General features: G+C 50.0%; 1 protein-coding gene across 2 annotated transcripts in view; it reads right to left on the reverse strand.

Moving 5' to 3' along the window:
* Positions 1-23,180, reverse strand: part of SPTBN1 (spectrin beta, non-erythrocytic 1) — a 196,109-nt gene that overhangs the window by 16,778 nt on the left and 156,151 nt on the right. For both annotated transcript variants that reach the window (XM_065890892.1, XM_065890893.1), the window contains 13 exons: positions 21,800-22,670; positions 21,572-21,709; positions 19,972-20,728; positions 18,815-19,017; positions 13,710-13,800; positions 8,738-8,884; positions 7,765-8,028; positions 6,365-6,589; positions 5,648-5,737; positions 5,196-5,474; positions 4,394-4,524; positions 2,979-3,183; positions 2,251-2,625 (listed from right to left, as the gene is read on the reverse strand). In XM_065890892.1, coding sequence (XP_065746964.1) covers positions 2,251-2,625; positions 2,979-3,183; positions 4,394-4,524; positions 5,196-5,474; positions 5,648-5,737; positions 6,365-6,589; positions 7,765-8,028; positions 8,738-8,884; positions 13,710-13,800; positions 18,815-19,017; positions 19,972-20,728; positions 21,572-21,709; positions 21,800-22,670 — 3,776 coding nt within the window. The remainder of the gene's footprint in view (positions 1-2,250; positions 2,626-2,978; positions 3,184-4,393; positions 4,525-5,195; positions 5,475-5,647; positions 5,738-6,364; positions 6,590-7,764; positions 8,029-8,737; positions 8,885-13,709; positions 13,801-18,814; positions 19,018-19,971; positions 20,729-21,571; positions 21,710-21,799; positions 22,671-23,180) is intronic.

Below are 23,180 nucleotides of genomic sequence, written 5' to 3' on the forward strand. Positions count from 1 at the left end.
GGTTTCCCTGGTGATTTGATTTCCGTATCCTAAGAGACTTTTGGAAACATTCTTTAAATACGGCTCAGGTATCAACTCAAATCACAATAAGCAAGTTCCTCGGAAATTATTTGAAAAGCTTATCTCCTATATGACTAACCAAATCTCTCCAAACAAGTTAAAAAACAAAAAAAGTTTCCTGGGTCTCTAGCTGTTTTTCATTTGTTCTCACAACAACAAACAAGGTAGACGAGGAGAGCGAAAGCAGAGATTCCCGCTAGAATTAACTACTGCTTTGAGGAGTCACTGCAGACCGTCATCAGGTTCCCTCATGTCCACTGTTCCCGCACAGAACGGAGGATGGTGGCGGGTCAGGCTGCCATTAAGAGGAAAGCAGCCAAGGAGGAAACACCATCTGCTTCTGGAGCCTGCACCGAGAGCCCTCCCTTCTGCTCTAACTGCAGGAGGGGCATGCAGACTTTTGTGGCTGAAATGGCCTGGCCCGGCGGGTATGGTGAGGTGCAGACTATCAGGCTTGACGGAACAGATTCCTGCCCTGGATGTTCCTGGACTCTCAGTGGGCTCTCCTGCATCTCTCTGAGCCTCACAAAGTGAAGGGATTTAATGAAAAAAAAAAAAAAAACTGAAGGAGCAACTCTACCATCTCTGGAGTCTCCTGAAGTTCTAAAAGTAAATGATTTTACAGGTGTAGAGGAAAGACCTGCTGCTAATGAGGTTTCCAGGCATTCCAGAAGTTCTCTTAAGCTTTTTAAAAACTGTAACAATACACACTGCAGTCCTTAAAGCATCAGGGAACCGAAGCTTGGGAAGGAAATGAAAACATGCAGCGATACAGCATGACAGGCTCAGTTGAAGCCAGGGTCGGCCCTTCTCTGGTGGCCGTGCTCTAACTGCACGTGCATGTCAGGTTGCATGGTTCAGGATCCTTACACGCTCACCTGGTGCTCCAGGACCTTACACGCAGTGAGAGCCACTGAACAGGAAGCTGATGAGCTTTGGAATGGAGAATCCGCCAGCCGTGGAGGAAAGGCTGGAAACCCGCACAACGCATGGGGGGGCGCTTTTAAATTCTGCCTGATGCAGACTCTCAGCCACTCCACAAATCGCTTACATATTCCCTCCACACCTTCTACCTCCAAGGATGGAAAAGGGGAAGCCACTTAACGTGAATGGAGCCCCAGCGGTGACCTACCTTTGCTTTTAGAAGGGGCAAATTAAGGGGAAAACAACAGCAGTAAAGGTGGTCCTTCCACAGAACAAACCCCAAAGCACACCAAAGAAGGCTGGCACACTAGATCAGGGGCGGGTCCACGGCAAATCTGGGCTCCCTGTTTTTAGAAAGCTTTGCGGGCACACAGCCACGCCCTTCGTTTTCGGATTGTCCGTGGCTGCTTTATGCTACGATGGCGGAGACGAGTAGTCGTAACAGACTGTATGTCCCACAAAACCAAAACTCTGTACTGTCTGGGCTTCTACAGAAGAAGTCTGCCAACCCCTGCAGTAGATCACTGACGTGCTTCTAAAAGGCAAAAACAAACCCCCTGATATCCAGAAGGCTGATATGTTTAAGAAAACAGACTTCTTCTCTACGATCTTGAAATTTAAGGGAAAAGACAGATACAATTTATTTTTCATCTAACAGGCATAAGACTAAGCAGTAAACTGTGCAGGAGTGAGAGCGTGAATTAGAGAGTCATTACACTACAGATCATTACTGTTACCTTGTTATCACTTTGCCAGGCAGCTCTTAAACAAAGCCTTCGTGTTAACCACTTCACGGGGGGGTGGGGGGGGGGGGGAAGAGCGGGCACAGTGAAACATTAGAGTCTTGTTTTCTCTCTTCTCTGATACATAACTCAGACTCTGGTTGATGGAAAATAATGAGGTATCATTTTGGAAATTATTCCGGATGGATATGCCAACGTAATTCAAATTCTTGTTGAGAAGGCCTAAAACTTGTAAATGTCTGTGTATGTGTCTGGGTTGTTTATTTTAATCGTAAGTACTGTCCATCCAACAGTGTCTGCAAAATGTGGCACACTGAGAATGTTACGGACTGGTAAGTTCTCCCAGATGGAGCGTTACAACAGTGTGTGTGATACATGTGTGTGCACACGCATGTCCGTTTGATTTGGGCAGTTCTCTGAGGCATGATTTGCGGAGCCAAGGAATGGAGAGAGATGCTCCGAGGGGCACAGAGACACTACGGAAAGAAGCCCTCCCACCACCGCTGGGCAGCGCCTCACCCACCTGAGTGCCCAGAGCCTGGATGTCGTGCTCAAACGTGGTGTGCATTCTCTGTAAGGTCTCCACTGTGTTCTGATCTCTCCCGAGCTCCTCGGGGAGTTTCTTGTGCTTGTCCTGGATGCGCCCAAAGATCTCCTTGGCATCATGGTAAAACTTGTGCAGTTCATAGGAGGCGGCGAGGATCTGCGTCCTCGTGTCGATGAGCTCCAGGAGGTCAGCCCAGGCTTCGTTGAGCCCGTCCTTCCACTCGGCGATGGTGGCGGCATCCGAGTGTCCAGAGTTGATGAGTTCATCTGCCATGTGATTGACCGTGTCCACGCGCTCCTGCCCAATGTTCCCTGTGTCCCGGGCGAATTCCCGGAATCGTTCTTGTAGCATCTGAAACAGGGATGCGCACCAAGAAATCAGTGAGACTACTGTGAACACTTTATTTCTTGATCACACGAATGCCCTTTGGAGAGAAATGCCTGACTTAACAGATCTGAGCTCCAAAGCCTCTTTATCAATCAGGCTTCCTCCTTGCTCACTGCCGCCGAGTAAGGCCCGGGCTCAGCAGAGAAGTTCAACGACCCCCAAGTCGCCCGGTGACCAAAGTGTCGAGTTGAAACGAAACCCCGCCATCTTTGGCTCGAGTCTGGGGTGCGTTCTCTGCTCGCAGACAAGGCGCGCAAGGGGCCTTCCGCAGCCCGCGTGCGCCGCGCGGCCGCCCGGGCCCTGCCCGCGGTACTTGCCGTGACGTGCTCGTAGTCCTGCCCCAGCTCGTGCGACCCTGCGACCACCTCCCTCTCGGCGATCCACTGCTCCAGGTCGTCGACCTCCCGGTTGAGCTGGAACAGCCGGTGCCTCTCGTCCAGCTTGCCCCTCCTCTCCTCGGCCAGGTCCTTGAGGCCCGCATACAGCTTGTCCACCTTGGACTGCCGCATGCTGATGCGCTCACTGTGGGGGGGGGGGCGAGACGAGGGGGACATGTTCTTCAGGGAGCCAGCAGATGAGGGGAAATGCCAAGAGATCACGTTTTACGACATTTCTCAAAGGAAACCTCAAGTTAACCTATTTAGCCTAAAAAATAAAACTCTGAACTTTGACCTCAAGTAATGAAGAGCCAACGTGTAACAAAACACAGTGACTGAGGACAAAGGCCATCCTGGCCGTGACGACGGAGGGAGGGGAGAGAAATCGAAACACTGCACTGCTGGCTCCATATGTCAGGACTTCCTCTGACATTAGAAGTTAACCCAGGATCCGTTCTCAGGTGCCATGCTGTCGAAGGGACAGATAACATCCCCGTCTGCACACACCTTGACCTTCTCTGGGCTGCATGCTCTTCTCTGCCAGGAGGGCGGGCCCTGCTGCTCCCATTTCCTGGGTCCTGGGGGTGCAGCATCCATCCCCCTCCCTCCAACTTCTCCCAGAATGACAGTCTTCCAGCATGAAAGCAGTCAGACAAGGACTTCTTGATGCCTGTCCTTGGGAGATGAGGAAGGCCACTTTGCAGGGAGTCCTGATCACGAACCCCTGAAGGACACCCTGTACCAACCCAGCCACTGACCTCATCTTCAACTTGCCTCGGTTAATGCACAAAGCCGATTCTTGTCTGTCTGAGCTGTAACAGGCAGTTCCAGAGAAAGCCTAAAATGACTGCCACTGAAGTGAGCGTGTAAGCCTGGTATGTAACATTGCAGGAGTACCACACACTCCTTTTTCTTATTCCCGAGACATTCTCAAGACTGAATGTATAAGAGTTCAGAGGCGGCATCATTTTCTTCTTGGTACCCCTTTTAATTTACAGGCCCAAGTATCCTTATCTATTGCTCTATTAAAACTAGTAATTACTTTCCTAAACTGGGTGACTTTTTAAACCCAAGGGTAGGTGCTTTTATCACCTGTATATCCATGCAAGTCAGTCGGTACTTCTGACGCATGACACCAATAATCTTCTCTCAACAGGGCTTGGCCAGCAGGAGATAATCAGCCCGCAAGAGTGAGCTCCTGTAATGCAACCGTTCACCCTTCCTGTTCAGCACAGGCCTACTGGGTCTGTTTTAAAAATGCTTCCCAAAGATCTACATTACCAGTTACTCGAACAAGAGGCCCCGACTGGGGAGGAACTGACAAGCCAGTCTCATCTTCACGGAACGGCACTCACCTTTCTGGATGGTTGTCGGCCACCAGGGCCCGGCTGGTCTTGGAGAGCTGATGCACCGTCTCTGCGTAGTCCTCCACGGCTTGTTCCAGAATCTGGTGCTTCTTCAACATGGAGACGGCGCTCTGCTCATCCTGCTTAGAGAGGGGGCCGTCACAACCATAGCTGTCCCCCCGCCCTTGACCCAAAACCCCCCGGAAGAGGGGCCGGCTGACTGCGTGGTATGGCAGGAGGAAGATTTGGCAGAAAGAAAAAAAGCCACAGGTGTGATATGGGCGCTGGAATATGGAGCGCTCCACGAGCTTCAATGTGGACTGGACCGTGGGAGCCTCTGAAAGACGGACATGAGGATGACGCAGGGTGACGAGGACCTGCTGAAGTATGAGGTAGAGCCCAGGCAAACCAAGTGTATCCTGGCTGGCTGAAAACCCCTCCACGGTCTAACAGATGTTAGATAACAGCATCCTGGTGAGAATACTTTCAAATGCTGCTAGACTGTCTCAAGAAAAAAGCATCTAGTACATACTGTAAAAGGCAGACTTCGGCAAATTTCTATTTAAAAAAGCGGAGGGCACGACGAATCCGGTCTTAACGACAATACTGGGATTCAGACAAGAAAACTCTGCGTCGAGGGGCAAAGAGCCAGGTTCCAGCCACCGGTATGCACCACGCTGCCCCCACGACCAAGGCGACAACGAAACGTTTCACAAGGACGTCGCCCCCAGTGGTGCACAAGCTCAGGCTCTGCGTCTGAGGCTCTCCGGCGGCAGGGCTTGGGGGAGGGGGTTCGGCCTCCCTGCCTCACCTTGGCCTTCTCCTCGGACATCATGTACAGCTCCTGCTCGCTCATCCACGCCTCGGCCTCGGCCGCGTCGAAGTAGTACTGCTGGGCCTTGTGCGCCTCCTCCAGCCGCCGGTGCCGCTTCTCCGTCTCCTCGATGAGGAGGCCCCACAGCTGCTTCAGGTCGGCCAGCCTCTGCCGGATGGCCTCGGCGTTGAGGCTGCTGTCCGTGACGATGTTCTGGCTCCTCTCAAAGATGTCGTCGATGCGGGGCTGGTGGCCCTGGATCTCCTTCTGCAGGGTCTGTGGGAGCAGGGCATACACGCCGGAGGCTCGCTAAGCCGCGGCAGCTCGCTGCTTGCGCCGCGCCTCGAGGGCCGAGGAGAAGCCGCCAGCCCTCGGAGCTCCCCCGCTCACCGCCCTGCCGCGTGGCGCCGACTTACCGGGAAGAGCCAGCCCCCAGCAGACACGCTTACCTGATTTTTCTTTATTAACAGCTGCACGGTCTGGAGGTTGTGGCCGTGATCCGTGGAAGTTGCCAAAGGCATCCTCTCTCCAACCCACAACTGGAAGGAATTGTAAATAGGTGGTCAGGGGCCACTCAAAGAGAACAAACATTTGATGCAAACGAGGGCAGGAGGGGAGAGCAGGGAGGCCAGCGTGAGAGAGGAAGTGTGTTCAACCCCACTGGGGGATAAACGACAAGGTCCTGCTGTACAGCACAGTGAACCATATTCAATATCCTGTGATACAGCGTAATGGAAAAGAATATGAAAGAGGACATAGACACGTATAACTGAGTCACTCTGCTGTACAGCGGAAATTAACACAACATTATAAACCAACTATACTTTAATACAATTTAGAAAAAGAAAAAGAATCCCACTGGGAAGGGCGGCCTGGGGAGTCTGCCCTTCTTCTCCGATACAGGGCACGGGCCAGTCTTCCAGACCTTACTTCATGCTCAATACCGGACTCCCCGTGAGTCCTCATTATTTGTTTTTAAAACTACGGTTCGAGGGGCATTAAACCCTTGAGTTATGTTTAGAAAACCCGACAGAAAAACAGAGTTACATTTTGTGTGGATACACAGAGCAGGGCTGGGATGGCTCAGCCCACTGACATGACCAAGGTGGGTCGGGCCCAGCAGTGAGAACACGGGCACCAGGCTGGCCAGGCAGGGAGGTACTCACGATCTCGTCCTCCACGTCCCTGTTGAACTGATGGATCTCTCTGGAGGCCAGCAGGTTCTGCTTCCTCTCGTTCAGGGGCTCCAGTAGCGCCATGAACTTGGTCTGCACGGTGAGGCGCTTGCTGTCCACCTCGTCCGTGCTCTTCCCCTCCTGGCTCAGGGCCTGCGCCTGGCTCTGGAGCTCTTCGATCTCCTTCTTCCGCACCTCCATCTGATTCTCCAGCATCTGAGGGCGAAGACAGACCCACCTTCACACCCGAGACGAGGGACACACGGAGGGTGCTGTAAAATGTTCCCTTGTGGCACTGGCCAAAATGGAAGACCCAAGAATATTCACTGATACAGTGGAGAGCCCAAGAAATGGTTCCGCATGGCCAGCGAACCAGCAATTAGCACTCCACTTCGTCAGCTGATCTTTCCAAAAAAAATCCCTAGAAAGATTTTTTTCAACTTGGGCGCAACTGTCAAGTTTACCCAGGAACTTAGGAGGCAAATGACAGGGGAAACAAGAATTAATTATGGGGAAAGGAAAGGACAGCCTTCATCTGCCTGTTCAGAAGCCGTAACGACGTTGGAAACCAGCTGAACCTCCAGGAAGGAGTCAAGTCTTCTGTTTCCAGTTCTTTTAGGCCAGAAGGACGGCCAATGTTACCATCTCCTCTTGATTTCTTCAGTCAGAAAGCTGATTATTCTTTTTTTAAAACACTGGATAATGGCTAAAAACATCCTAACGGTGTATTTACATGAGGAAAACGAGCAAAAGCAGAAGCAGAGGTCTCTCACTCAGGAACGACCACCCTGGGAAGCCCACACACGGCCGGCTTAGAGACAAGGGGCTGGCGTCTGAGAATAAACCGACTCTTTTCTTAGGTAGGGGAGGACTCGGCCACACACTGCAAACCTGGCCCAGGGAGCTCCTGCCAGGTCCTGCCACCAACCTGCTTGCTCAACCTCACCAGAGCTGCTTCCTCCTCAATTCAGAGTAAATTCACTGGCCCTTAGATGGGCTTTACTGTGATGCAAAAAAGCCCAAATTTCTTTTATTATTTATCAAGTGCCCTGAACAACTCAGGTAACTATCACATATCTAGACGTTATACAGTCAAGTATGCAAACACAATAACTTTCCTTCATGTAAATTGCAGACTAAATGAAACAAATATTTACTCAACTGTTAAGTGGTGATACTATCCATCAACCAAGATGATAATGAAAGAATATTTCCATGCATGGACACCCAACACTGCTACTGTGTCTTTCCAGTTGATTCTGGAAATGTCCCACGATGCTGTCAGAGCCCGCTGTGCTGGGTTAAGATCCCTTCACACACCAAGGGGATGTCTGAGAACACGGTGGGCGAGTTAAGACTATCAGGACCACGGCAGGGAAACAGCCACTTGCCTGTTGCTTTTTCAGCAGGATGTTGACACTGGTGAGGTCTTTGCCGTAGTCGTCAGATTGAATCTGACTCTCCAGGCCGTGCAGCCATTTGTCCAGATCTGCACAGCTCTGGGTGAAGAGTTCAGCTCTGTTTGCGTCGAAGAGCCGCTGGGCCTTGGTCTGTGTGGTAGACTCAAGGACTTCCCACATTTTATGTAAACCTGTGAGTTTCTCCTTCACCACGGCTTCCGTCTCTGGCTTTTCTGAAATGAGCTGCATTCCTTCCTGGAAAACACACATACATGCAGTTTGCAGGAGAATAGGTGCCACTGTGAAAAACAAACCTGAGATATTTGACCTGTGAGTTTCTTATTCATTCAACACACACACACGTACGCACGCACGCACGCGCAGCCTTTCCACATAGAGTTAACTGCTCAACAAAATTGACAATGGCCTGGCCTACTGTGGTTTTCACAGGCGTGGAGCACCAAGTGATTGCTGGGGCTTAGGGACACTTGATGCCAATAACCTAAAACTCCATCCCCTCCACATCACCCCCAAGAGACCGTAATACATTACTTTAACCGTTAAGAGTTTGAAACAACATAGAGTGTGAAGGAAGAGAAGGGTGGGTGGGGAATGTCACATTCGTGTTCCGTTGTGCTGCAGAGAACCTCCCTGTGCCGAAGCAACACATTTTAGATTATTTAAAATACATAATATTTCTAAGTTCCATGGATCCGCTCAGTCTCTGTCACAGTCCAGCACACATAACATGATCAACAGAGTGAGGACGCCGCCCCAGGGGCTTGCGGTCCATCAGGGGCAGCAGATGAGACACGGGACTGCTCCCGGCTGTCACTTCTGTATGTGGTCAGATATGACTCAAATATGCTGGAAAACGTGCTAAATACAAAGGAGCTCATTTCCACCCAGTTCGTTTACTCACCACGGCCACACCGACGGAGCCCCATCAAACATCTTAACTCACCTTCTCAATTTTGTCAAGCCATTCTTTGTTGGATGCGAGTTCTGCCATAAAGGCTTGATGTTTTAACCATTTACTGTGAAGATTTCTGGCTTCATCGTAAGACATGTCCTGGGCTGTAAGCATCTTTTCATTGATCCAGAGAGACAGCTAGGAAAGAAAAAAAAAATCAGGAAGGTTTCAGAGACTGTAATCACAGTGACATCAGCCTTTCTTCTGCCCGGAAAGAGCCATCATGTCATACTACACACACTCCACGTTTCCATGTCAACAGACAACCAAACGTTCACTTTACAACTCTGACCCGTCACAGCAGGTATCTCCACCGTACGGACACTGTACCGGAGCCTTGCTCCCGACTATGTATCTAACATTAAATCCAGGAGTACAAAAGTGCTCCGAGCCAGCTTTCAAACTGCTCGGCACCCTTAACCAGCTTTTCCCCCAAAGGCCTGTGTTTAAAATTCTGCCCTAACCAGGCTAAGTCACAACCTTCTTTCTCCTTCAAAGAGCCGTGCCAGCTATACCGTGTTAAGCATGATTAAGTGTCTTCTACTCTGTTCGGTAATCCTTTTACTTTTAGTCCTTTTATTTAAAAAAACCAAAGCCCCTACTCTTTTATCCCTCCCTTTTCCTTCACAGGCCTATCTATGGGGATGCCAAAAAGCGTAAGTAACTTGCTCACTATAGGCGTAAGGCAGAAACGATGGCCTCTCAATGCTCCCTTCAGGTCTGAGTCACCTGCGCCTTTTCCTCCTCTGTCTGTAAAGAACCTTCCATTCAGACCAAGAAACACTTCACAGGACTTGATTTTGAGGCCCAACGTGTCTTGCTTGGATCTGAACTCTAGGAAGCCTCTTCACAGAGCCTGCCAGCCACTGACAGACAGATCTGAGAAGCCTGGGGCAGGAGTCAGCCCAGTCTGGCTCCTGGACACACTTCTCCTGCTGGCTCTCATCCTGATTTGCCTGGCTCCTCAACTGCCTGCCTGTAGTTGGCCACACCAGGGTCCTAATTCCTACCCCATCACAGCAGGAAGAGCTTTTGTTTGCCCAGGCGAAAGATACGCAAACAAATGCAGGATCGGCCTGGAACCAGAGGCAAACGCCTTCAGGGGCTGTGCCCTTCCTCCTAAGGTGACCACAAGGAGCCACGCTTACACCAGCTGCTGCCACAACGAATTTGCACCCAAACTGCTTCATGGTCCCATCACCAAAGGTTTAGAAATGGTGCATAAAACCAACAGAAACGCTTACAGAATCAACAATTCCGAGGCCATTCACTTGCACCCTGGGCTGCTGCTAGGAAAGGCTTCCCCATAAATTTGCTTCAACAATACAAAGTCTGTTCTTTGAAAACAATGTCAAGGAGGGTGATGCGAGTCATGGGAGCACCCCGGCTCTGCACATGGGTGAACCCCCAGGCACCATCCCTCCTTTCCTCAGGATACTCACCCAGCACACAGGAGGGAGTGGGGTTGAAAGCAAAAAGTCGTGAGATCTTTGATGTCATGCTTTATTAAGGGAAAAAAACCCCAGTAAACCTCATAACGCCCTTTGTAAGCAAGGAGCATAGATTTGTTACACAGCAACCGAGACACTAAATTTCCTACTTTAAAAGCATTACCTATTTTCCTTCCAGTTACCTGAGTAACTAAGATCTGAAATGCTATGGCCGTTCAATCTAAGGAGAAAAGAGGTTAAAAGGAAACCAAATGGTAAAACTTTCCCCTGTACTCTGTACACACACACTAAACACAATAAAAGGCATTTATCCGAAGTGCAAAGGACATTCACATATTTGCGCTATTCATAAACACCTACCCAAGAGAGATTTTTAAAAAAAGAGCTACATAAAAATCAGAGGCTTATAAACAAATCTGCTCTTTGCTGGACACATCATCCTACAGATAAAGCAGCGTGCAATGCCGCACAATGAAATGGAGCTACGGAACTTGCTAGTTTATCAGCCCTCCATCAGCATTCTGGGATCAGAACCACAGTTATTATTTGTGGGCATTTGCAAAGGTCATTTAAGAATATACTCATTCTCTGCAGAACAGAACACTGTGCAGATTGGAAAAGGATAGGAAAAAATGCTTTGATCACTGGATTAAGCTCAAAGCAAAGCACTGAACTCGCTATCCCCGTGCCACCGCGTCTAGTTATACTGTCCTCCTGGGGAAAAAAAAAATCAATCTCAGAAAACAGGAGGTATGGTGCGAGGGAACACAACAGAACAGCAGTACCTTTTAAATCATTCATTTTTCAGGATATCACATTAAAATGACGGTACAAAAATTATGATGCTCTTTGTGTCGCTAACTATAACTGGGGCTAGGTGGGCCCTGCTCATTCCCACGGCACTGCTGCGATAAATTTCCCCATCCAGGAAGTGTTTCTCGGCGGGTGGCAATGATGGCAGAATTCACAACCCAGCCCCCTCTAGCCTCTAACCCACGAGGAAGGGAGCGTGACAGCGAGACAACCTGGATTCTCCAGACCTTGAACAATACCAACAGCCAGCAACGGTATTAAATCTGACCTCCGGGTGCTCTGTAAAACTCCACCAGCACAATAATAGACAGGTTTTCAAATGCTGGGCTGGTACACACACAAGCTCCATTCTCAGAGGTTCTGGCTTAAAAGGGGGTGTATTCTAATGAGGCTGAATGATGGAAAGTTTATAGTCAAAGAATAGTATCTCTTAAAAATAATATCACCCTTTTGCTTGTACTGCTACACTGAGGGTTTTGGAGCCCCCAAACCTGACCTAAATTCCGTCACTCTGCGGAAACTATATATGCCGATGTGGTACCCCCAGCAGATCCTATGGCTGTACTAACTCTTAATGAGGTTCAAGGAGAGAAAGATAAACAAGGGAGACTTGGCCGAGCAGTCACAAAGAGACCTGCGAATCGTCTCCAGGACAACAAAGCCCAGTCAAAACCTTTGTGCATACTTTGAGGGGAAATCGTGCAGGGCTCAGCCCTCTGGGCGTGCCTAACAGTCACTGGTGTGGTTAAGGAGGGAACTCCTTGTAACTAAGGATGCTCATTTGGAACAAGCGTTAACAAAGATCTAAAACGCTACTATTTCCTGTGATTCAGCTTGGAAGGACTATCGTTTTATCTGCTTAGTTTTCCCACACATTTCTATTTTGGAATCCACATGTATGTAAATGGAAAATGGGGGCTGGAAATTTCAACTGAGCTTCTCTCAAAGGTTCCTCCGTCCTCTCATCTCCTGCTCACTTCCTGGCATTCTTTTCCCCAAATTTAGTCCAGGTTTCACCACGCTCAGGTCAATGAATTTCATCTCAGTAACTTGTCCTTTAAGCAAGGGTATGGAATCCCACTGATTTCCCCAGCACAACACTTCCAATATGTCCTGAGGTTAAAACAAGTCACTGGTGGTGCTTCAAGGCTAACATCAAGGTACTTCAGGGACCTTCGAGCTGGGGAAGGCACAGCCCAGGCTGCAAACGTCTCCTGACAACTTTCACTCCCTCCAGTGCTGAAGGGCCACTTGGTATTCACTGCAGCACATCGTGCAACTCTACGCAGCTAACCTTGGAGCCCATCACTCTTCCCTATGCCTTCTCTGGGGACGCGGATGCCTCTTTAAATGAGCCTCCTATTCAAATAGGTTATTAATGCTCAGGTGTCACCTGAAGAGGCACTCCTGTCCTCAGCCTGTCTGACTCTAGGCAAACCCCGAGAGACCTAGGTCCATCAGTGTGGCCCTGAAAGGCAACAGACCCTAAGCCACAGAGTTGAGGGGCTTTCTTCCCTTCTCAAGGTTTAGCTACTAGAGCATATTCTAAGATTCACAGTAAGACAGCAGTTTAATGGACATGAAGGATTGCTTCTGTCACCGACTCTCTGACTCAGCTGTTATTAGAGCCACATTTCTTTTAACACACAGCTATAAGTTTGCATGTGAGGGATTCGTGATGAGTCCAGTCATATTTTTAGCACATGACCTCGATCCTCTCCCCACCCCTCGAACTCCCCGTCCCCAAGGTCCCTGCCGCTTCACTTGGATATTCTTCATCCCATTTCTGCCTCCAATGGGATTTAAAGTCTAATAAACCAGAGAGGACCGGGTCTCACTGTGGTTCTCTGGCAGACGGTGAAATACGACGATGTGCTCGTGATCTCACCCATGTGACGTCAGCTAGATGCTTTTCTCCAACTAGCTTGCAGAGAAGAGTGCATTTTTCTGGCGAACTTTAGTTTCCCCAGTTTGTTTACGCATGTATCAGGGGAGCACGAAATAGTTTGAGAATCCTCAGATTAATACCACATGCTAAAACTCAAAGAGTTTGAGATCAGGATTACTGCTGCTCTGGGCATATCAGACAGACACCTGAGGAGGCTGAAAGATGGATATGTCAAGGTCTTCAGTGAATAAGAAAGTCAGTTTCTATGTTCTTAAATCTTTCTTCTTACCTGGGTAGCCAACTGCAGTTCCTTTTACTTCTTTCCTTCTGTACTACTAAATGTGCGTCATTGTAAATAGTTTAAAATATAATATTAGATATTTTTAGGTTACAGAATACTTGAGAACAGCAGTGTCTTTGACGATGGAAATGTTCTAACATCTGCATTGTTCGTGTGATACGGCAGCCACGAATCACAGGTGGTTGGCTTCTGAGCACTTAAAATACAACGAGTATGATGGAGGAACTACACTCTTAATTTCATTTGATTTAAAATGAGACAGCCGCATGTAGCTAATGTCTACTGCACTGGACAGCACAGTGCTAGCCTACAATTTTCTAGATCGTAATAATCTGGTTACTCTTAAGTGGTAGCTTGTAGGCTGGAGAACTGACGCTGCCCCACCTGCAAATTATATACGTGATAAGAATTTCTGGCCTCAGTTAGTTTTATAATTCCAAGGGCTCTTATGCCAAAGGCTCGGCTGCTCTTGTGAGAAGAGAGGAAAGGAGGAGTTAAAAGGAGACGCACCTCCTGACAATCTTGCAGGAATTTCTGAAGATCCCTGTTGTCCTTCAGTCTCATGAGAAGCTCACTGGCTGCCTCACGATTCTTCCTGTGTCTGTTACAAAGAAAACAAAAATAATCTTAAAAAGAGGAGGTAGGGAATCTGGAAATGCAGAATTTACAACCCAGCTTCTTTCCTGGGTCTCAATATACGCTGAAAACAGTTCACTAACAGTTCTCAGTCATGTCAAGGAGACAAGATAACCCGACCCAGAGAGTTTAGCATCCTCCAAATGAGTAAGTCATGGTACAAGAGACCATCACACCTGTCCCAGCCACACAACAGGCCAGGATGCAGGCAAAAGAGCTTCATACATCTGGGGTTAGGGGAGAAAAACCCTGAGCATGTGCTGGGTGAGGGCCTCCATTTTAGGAACTATGTGAGAATATGAAATTGATCTTTAAGAAACTCGTATCTGGGTGACAGGCCATGTGCATGGCTAAGAAAAAGCATAAAACCATGTAACCGGCTTAAAGGAACCTTCCCTGATGACGAGATTCTCGTCGGGAGAAAAACTCACCCAAATCAACAATAAACCAGGAATGAAAATTTTCAGACCTGTGACATCACACACCTAACTCAATCCCACTCTTCATTAACAGATAAGGCTCACCAAGGTTTTAAAGAAGTTAAAGCACAAAACTGTAACCGAAAAACTTAAAAGAACTCCTGGAAGGAGCTGCTGAACTTGGGGAATGACAAGGCACGTGGATGCTGGGCACAGGGCTTTCTGGCACACGCCGTGGAGGTGCCAGAGCTCCCCTGCGAGCCTCCTTTACGCGCCCAGGGGTTTCTCCACCAGATTGTGAAGAAGAGCCATGTGAATGCTGTGAGTGCCACGGAAAGGGCTACCTCCACGTGGTCCTACTGCCACGGGACAGAGCCGTACCACACTGAGCATCGAGAAGCATCGTCATAACACAGCTCCCCCATCTTCCCAAGGAACCCAAGCGCCAGCCAGCCAAAGCGAAGGGTGCGAAGAAGGGCAAAGGAAGAGTGCAAATGGGGAGGTTTGGTTTTTCATTCCAATTCCCAAAGCGATTTCTTGCTGCAGTGCCTGGGCAAGGTCTCTCGACCAGCCCTCCCTGCCCCCATGGCAGGGAGGAAGAACACGACCTCTGATTCTCTACAACACCAAGAAAGGGCAGCTCAGGGAGCACCTGATGCCAACTGGCTTTTAAAGAACCTTCTTCAAGAGCAAGAAAGACCTTACAGTGAAGCATGTGTCACACGGGCCTGCAGTGGCTGCTGGCAACAAGGGACAGTGGCAGCACTGTAGCTACCATCTTGCCTGGGGACCAAAGGGAATTGCCCTCTGTTCCTACGGGTACCGGCGACTACAGAACACAGCAATAGCATGAATGGAAATAATACCGTCAGGTATTATTGTTTATTATAATATGTTTATACCACTTAGGCAAGATACAACAATAGAAAAGTACTTCTCATATAATGCTAAATGAAGAGAGTTTATGCACAGCCAATGATACAAAACTCCAAGGCACAAACTGGAAAAGCAAAAACTAAAATGGCATGTGCTGAGGGTGAGATTAAAAAGTAGTAGTTTCCACCTCCGCTCCGAATTTTTAACATTGTGGCTTTTATAATAAAAAATAAAAGGCCAAAGCCCCTTCACTTCATTGCTATCCTTTCTCAAAGATCAAAAATTTTAAAAAAAATGTTTTTTAAAGATTGCTAGTGATCTCGGACTAAAGGAATTAGTCATCTAAAAATGTGGGTGGGGAAGGAATGTCAAGAAAAGTTCTTCAAGTTCCCAACCCTCAAATTCCAGTCACTATTTGTAGGGGGCGGGTTTAAGAGAAAGACAGCAAATAAAGCAAACCTTCAGGAGGAAGGTAATCTGAGTTGGAGTTAAGTCACAAAATGCAAGAGTCCTGCCTTTAGCCAAAGGCCCTGAATGTAAGTTCCTGTTCTCTTCCCCGGCGTCACACAAAAATGCTACGATGGCAAGGAGTAAACAGAGACACGGACAGTTAAACCGGGACATGCAACTTTGAAGCTGGTAGAAATAATAGGAGTAAAAATAACTTCAAACACTGGCAAAATTGACTAAGAGAGAAATACCACCGGACGGAATCTTGAATGTCTCTCTTACATAATCAAGACTCACACGTGCCCAGTGGACTTCTGCCTGGACAATTTTCCTCTTTTGGCGGGTGCATGAAGGAGGGAAAGGCCAAATGGTGATTTAAGGCCTCAGGTCCAAAACAACACATGAGGACGGCCTCTGAGTGATGCGCTCTGCGGGACGAAAAACAGCTACACGGGCAGCTGAGGTGGTTGCTGCTTCAGAAAACCCTCAAGAGAAGTGAGCACGGCTTAACTGTGCACTAGTGGTCACCAATGGTATTCACGGGAAGCGAAACTTGGGAAGGTCTTTCAAGGGGTGATCGTGGATTTAATTATAGGGAAGGACCTTCTTAAACTTGGCCGTAGCTTCCCACACTCCTAAGAGTGCTCTTTGGGGCAAGGTTAAATGTCTTGCTCTCTTTCCATCTCTCACCACCTACCCCTATAATGAGACTCAAAAGCTCCTCACCACATGAGGCAGATATTGGGCTTAACTGTGGTTCTTACGGAAAATAAAGAACCACAGGTACCTAAGTAAAGTGGATTGGTGATTTTTAAGCTTTTTTTCCCCACGTGAGATCAGGTCTGGCTTTATGAAACTGGACGCTTTTCCTTTTCTCCCAGGACTGCACTGGGGCTGGAATTTCCCTCTGAGCCAGGAAGCTCACCCGTTCACACCCTCCTGAGCAGGCTTGGACAGCAGGCTCCTTTCCACCCAGTCACAAGCCCTTTAAAGCCCACTCATGCCCCACCCACATCTGTTAAGAGTCAGCGCCTCTGTTCTAGTACTTCTTCTTCTCAACAAACTTCAGTGGTAATCGACGAGATTTCCAGAACGTAAGCAGGTTATGATGATTTTGCTCTCTACAAAAATAGCTTCACGGGAGCGTCAGAATGTTTCTGGACGGGGATCAGATCCGAAGAGTTAGATATTTACTTAGCATGTGCCCTGACACCACCTGGAACTCAGATTTGTCTATTTTTTTATAACAGACCAGTGTCCTCTGGGGTCAAGTTTCAGATCTTGAGGCCTCTGGGGATATTAAAGTGAAACCAGAATTCGGTCAACACGTGCTGAGGAAAATAAGAAAATGTAGTCCTCCTGAGGGCAGATCACCGGAAAGCCCCATCCCCCTTCCATCTCTCTTACGCTTAGGGATAGCAGGGAATCTTCTTCCCAATGCTTTTTTTTTTTTTTTTTTTTTTTTTTTTGCGGTACGCGGGCCTCTCACTGTTGTGGCCTCTCCCGTTGCAAAGCACAGGCTCCGGACGCGCAGGCTCAACGGCCATGGCCCACGGACCCAACCGCTCCGCGGCATGTGGGATCTTCCCGCACCGGGGCACGAACCCGTGTCCCCTGCATCAGCAGGCGGACTCTCAACCACTGCGCCACCAGGGAAGCCCCCCCAATGCTTTTTTAACAACAGAAATCCCCAGGAGGCCTTGGAACCCCACGGGCCCAGGCTCTCAGTCAAGGACAAAAGGAAGGTTAAGCCGCACTTGAGAGCTGCTGAAGCATTCCCTCACATCCAGGAGCCTCCGGTCTTGACAGAGTCACCTGCTTCCAACAAGCCCTTGCAGCTGCAGCATCAGGGGACGGATAAACACACTGAGGAAGCTGCCAGGCAGCTGCACGCCTGCCTGAACACAAGTGTCCCCAGTGGCCCGGCCTGCCTTCAGGAAACCAGCTGTGTGCACCTAACATGGTGTATCATGTTTACAAAACAACATGAGATTCAGCATTAAGAGAAAAGAAATTCCTTCTCCTCCAGCTTAAGCCTGTCTTGCCCAATCCTTGTTTCTCACACTCATTGAAGAAGGGCTTGGTGGAGGGATTTTTTTTCTTTTTCTTTTTCGTAGCTGTTTTAAAAGCAACAGATACAAAATTATAATTAATATACCTTACATCCTATTCCATAGTGCCACCCTGAGAGCATACGGTTTAGGATCCGAATCAGTGCAAAGCACAGACTGGTTAAAGGCAGGAGCTCAGTCTTTACAGGGCAAGAGCAATTCCCCTCTCCATTGCACACTGTAAAACGTTCATCTGGCCCAGGGTCCCAGGAGACCCTCTCAGACATGGTTAAGAAGGTAAGTAAGGAAACGCTCTCAGCAAGAAGTTCTTCCTCTTCACTGCACTTGAAGGCCGGAGAACCCTGGAGGAAGAGGCTGTTTCTCGGTGACATCAGTCTCACGACGAGCCCATAGATCTGGCCCAGGGCTCCCCGGCACCGGGGAAGATCAGCTGCAGCAGAGGCTCGTGACTGACCCAGGTGGGCCACACCCAGAGAGAAGCGGCCAGTCCAGAACCAAGCCAGATCTGCCCAGACCTCCTACTTCAGTAATAACCGAGGCAGAGTTAAGAGGCAGGCGTGAGGGTCTAACAGAGAACACTGGCCAGGGAGAAAAATCTTTTGCAACGGCAAATAAATAAATAAATAAAAATACAACAAGAGCATCTCATCTTGCAGAGGCCTTGGCAGAAAAGGAGGAAAAGCCTTTTTTCTTATTATGAAAAAGATCCTATTACAGCATCACCCAAGCCAATTTTCTAAGAAAGGCCTGATGGTGTTCTTTTGCCTCTGCCAGGTACTCAGGACAAGCCAACTTTGCCCTTCCTCCCTGTCCCCTCCTGAAAGGCCTCAGAGGAGTCTTGTGTGGATGAAGGTGAATGTGGGCTTGGCTGGGGAAGCGTCTGGCTTTCGGGGTCCCACTGGGTGACACGCTACGTGTCACCTCTCACAGGGCAAGGCTCACACCCCACCGCTACTCAGCACTCTGGCTCTCCTAAGTCTTTGGTTAAGAATTAGTCTGGCGTCTCAGGCTTTCTTTCTTTCGTAGATTAAATTTTGCTAGGTGCCCACGTCCTGCCCACTGGGGGAATTTATACCCACAGCCCCAAAGACGTTGGCCAGTGACTCAGATGCTTGACAGCCCCAGGGTGTATGACTCCCTTGAGAACCTCAGGACGCCGCACCTGTCATCGATAGAGTCCACCTTCTCCTGGATGCGGTCCGAACTGATGTTCCCATCGCTCACCAGCCTCCGGCCCGTCTCCACGACCGCATTGATCTTCTCCTCGTTGGCGTCCATGGTGGTCATGAAGTCCTCTTGTTTTTTAATAGCTGCTTCAGCTCCTTCCAAGGTGGTGGGCATTTCAGTATGGGCCAAAACATACTCCTTATTTAAAAAGGGAAAAACAAAATCAGAGCAGGATGAGAAATCATGAAATACAACTTGCTTTCAGAACAACAACAAAAAAGCACTCTTTCCTACATTCTGCATTTCCACGCAACATACTTTGCAACAATTGCTTCGTCACACTTATATGAAATTATCTATGGAGTCAGTTAACACAAAAAGTTGGGCGGGGGAAAAAAATCCCAGTGGAACACCGCAAGTGACTAAATTTCCCTAAGTGGTTAAATGCTCTTATTTTTTTCCCGAAGAGTGAGGGAAGTGAACAAAGGCCTGTGCATCAGCCACAAGGGTCCACTCATGTGCCCGTAAGGTGAGAGCAGCAGACCGTTCAAACCCAATCTTTTAAGAAGGATTATCAACCACAATGTTGGCGATCATCCTTAGCTCTTTCTCTTTCTCTAATCACTGCCCTTGGGTCACTGGGTCAAGTCCCTGACCTTTCTAGAGCAACGAAGACAGAACCATTCAGAAAAAAAAAGAAAGAAAGAAAGAAAAGAAAAAAATCCCCTAAAATACTGGGTTGGCCAAAAAGTTCGTTTGGATTTTTCCGTAATCTTACGGAAAAACCCGAACGAACTTTTTGGCCAACCCAATACTTTTCAGACTGAATTAACACCTCTCAGAATGTCGCTAATTTAACGAACTACTATGAGGACATACGTACTATGAACACACTAAGAGGTCCTCGACCGTCACTGCAGTGGAACTGTACCTGCAAGGCAAGATAGCCCCTGCGGGAATCTTCAGCTCTATCCCCTACTACGCTGTGATGGGTTTCAGTGCCTTAGATGTCAGGAAAAAACAAATGTCTTTCCATTATTCTTCTCACTTCCCACAGGTGAGGTTTAAACCAGCAGCCCTGCCAGAAGTGCCTCCAAAGGCAGCCAGGGCCTGCTCCGACAGGAAGGAAGCCAAGGCAAGGAGGAACGTTACCTGGTTGTTCAGGAAGGCTTCGGCCTGCTTCGTGTCCCGCAGGAACTGCTGGTAGGCGTGGGACTGGGAGAGAAGGTTCTGCCTGTTCTCCCACATCTTGTGGAGCTCATTCCACCCAGTGTCCAGGGCCTGCAGCCGCTGCCGCAAGAACATGTACTGGGCGTCGGTCTGGCCCTGGGTGACCATCTCGCCCATGTCCCTCATCTTCTGGTAGTCCTCCTCATAGTTGTCGATCTCGTTTTTGATGTTCTCGTGCTGCGTGAGGAGCTTCTCAGCCTCGGTCAGGGTGTTGGGCATGTCCTCCGAGGCGATGGCCGTCTGGGTCCTGGAGAGCCAGGACTGGAAGTCGTCCAGGTCCCGCAGGAACTGCTGCAGCTTGCTGGCCTCTCCCAAGGAGGCCTCGCGGTTCTTCAGCGTGGTCTTCATCTCCTCCCACACGTCGCTGATCTCGGCCAGCCGAGACAGGATGGCCTGGGCCTGGTCAGGGTGCTCGGATTCCAGCTTCTCGGCCTCCTTCTGCAGGTCGCTCAGCTTTGCCTCGATGGCCACCAGGTCCCGCTCCATGCCGGTCAGCTTGCGCTGCAGGGCCATGACTCCTGCCAGGTCGTTGCCCAGGTCCTGGGTGGATTCAATGACCTTGGTCTTTTCCCGAATCCAGGACTTGGTTTCGTTGCACTCGAGGTGGTAGTTCTGGATGCTCAGGGCGGAGAGGAGAGCGTCCTTCTTCCGGTCCACCAGCTCCCTGAACTGACTCCACCTGTGGGTGCAGGGGCGGAGGAGAGAGCAGAGTGGGAGAGAGGCCGGAAGCTCACGGCTGGACAAGGAAATTAACAGTGACGGTCGAAGCTGCGACTCCCCCTCCAACTTTGCTTTGACTACATGCGTTTTGGAAAGTCATCTCCCCCAGTATACGGACACCTAATATCACCATTGAAACAGCTCAGAGACACACTATAATCGGGAAAGAGCCTGACAAGAGGGGGGACTTGTCAAAGGAGCTGCAAAGTCAGCAGTGACAACACACCTGTCCCCCAAAGAGTCACTTAATTCATGTCTGCGATGCACATTTTACTCATCTCAGAGCAGCACCTAATGACCGTTTCCCACACCCAAAGGCCTCAGAACCAAGGCCAGCTTGCCACCAGGACCTACTCAAATGTATTTATCCAACAGAAAGATAAGACCAGGACAAAGGTCCACCTTGATAATCAGGACTTTCGTCCACCAATTATACGTCTCAAACATGTTAAAACCCTGTTCCAGAAATCATTTTAAAAGACGCAGGAAAGGTGCCGCCTTATGCCGTGATCCACCAGGCTGGGCACCGGTCTCACACCCAGGCCCTCGCTTCCCCCATCAGGAGGGGCTGCCCCGAATGATGTCGCTCTCTCCACCGCACCCACCCCCCACGCCCGCCTCTTTCTCAGAGACACTTCTTGAAAAACCAGGGTGTGTCGAAAGGCAGATGCCGACATCATGACGTCAGCGCCACGATGTCAGTGACCCTGTGCAGGAAATTCCTGACCGCGAGGCTCAGCAGGCGACCTCGCCATCCCGGCCTGGCTCACAGGGAGCTGGCCCGCCCCCGTCTCACGCTTACCTCGTGTTGAGCTTGTCCTGCTGGGCCTTGATCTCCTTCTCACTCGGGTGGCCGCTGTGCATCAGCTGCCGAGCGATCTGGTTCACCACCGCCACCCGGGAAGCCTGGTTGTTCATTTCTGGCTCTAGGCTCTCGAATCTGCAAAGGCAATTCAACAGGGAGGTCACCTGCTCGGTCACCTCGGCGGCGAGGGGCGGGAGGGCCAGTGTCCCCGCGGCACCCGCTCACCTGTGCTGGATGACCTCCAGGTCCTCCAGCTTCTCTGGGATCTGCATGTTGTCGAGCCACTGCTCCTTCTCGTCGATCCAGAGCTCGCAGGCGCCGGCCTCGCTGAACATCTTGTACAGGGCCAGGGTGTCCTGCAGCGCCTGCTTCCGCAGCCGCGTCAGCTCGGCCACCTCCTTGTAGCGCTCCTCGATGCCCGCCAGTCGGCCCTGCACGTCGGGGGACTCGGCATGCTCCTGGGGGAGGGCGCCGGCCTGCTCGTGCAGTGAGTCGATGGTGGGCCGGTAGTTGGCGATCTCCTCTGCCACGTCCTTGTGCTTCTTGACCAGGGACTGGGTGGAGTACTCGTCGTGGCCCACGTCGTTGCTGGAGACGATCTTGAGGATGTCCAGCATCCAGGCGTCGATGTCGTCGGCGTCCGCCTGGAACTGATGCAGCAGCGACGCCTCCTCCAGGCGCTTCTTGCGGATGGCCGAGAGCTGCTCCAGGTGGGCCCACTGCTCACGAATGTAGGCGATCCGCTCCCGGATCTTCTCCGACCCGAAGTGCTCCTCGGCGATCATGTCTTCGCCCTCCTTGATGGCCTGCTCGAAGTGGCCGCTGCGGCCGCTCATCTCGTCCTCGAACGCCCGGTGCTTGCTGAGCAGCCGCACGACGCTGGTGAGGTCCTTGCCATAGTCGTCGGAGGACAGGATCTTCTCCTTCTCCCGGATCCAGCCTTCCTCCTCGGCCATCTCCCAGAAGAACTTCCAGAGGCGACGGGACTCTTCCAGGCGGGCCCGGCGCTCGGCCGCCAGCTGGCAAAGCTCTTGATAACAGAACTCCATGTGGGCCACGCGGTCTCGGATCACCTGGGGGTCGCAGGGCTTGTAACCTGTTTAACGCCAAGGTGGGCACGTGGGTGTGAGAGTGGCAGCACAGGCTCCTGCGCGTTTGCAGGCAGTCGGCTAGACCCCCGTTCTCCCTCCTAGATCACCAGTTTACGCTAAGTGCAGGGCCCCGTTATGGGGCAATGGAGCACCTTCTAGGACCTTGACTGGATGAGGAGGGAGAGGCAAGGATAACTGCTTTTTTTTTTTTTTTTTGCCCCAAGCATTATTTTTTTTGATCACTTAGGAACGAAAAATAGCAGGTAAATTGTAAGAAAGAAGGCAGCTGCATTTAATTGTTTCTAAAACAGAACAAAACCAAATCCTTCCAAACATCCTTTAAACAAAGATATGCACAGCCAGGTGTGAAAGCCATGAGGTGTCTGAGAGACACACCAGGCTATCGGTGTGCAGAGTGTGGTCTGGCAGATTTCAGTGGCCAACATCAAGCCACTAAAAACCAAGCAGCGCTCAAGTACGGAAGGAAAAGACAGGTCCATTTCAGAATGGCAAGA

The sequence above is a fragment of the Phocoena phocoena genome, chromosome 14 (genome assembly GCF_963924675.1).
Source record: "Phocoena phocoena chromosome 14, mPhoPho1.1, whole genome shotgun sequence".
Classification (NCBI taxonomy): Eukaryota; Metazoa; Chordata; class Mammalia; order Artiodactyla; family Phocoenidae; genus Phocoena; species Phocoena phocoena.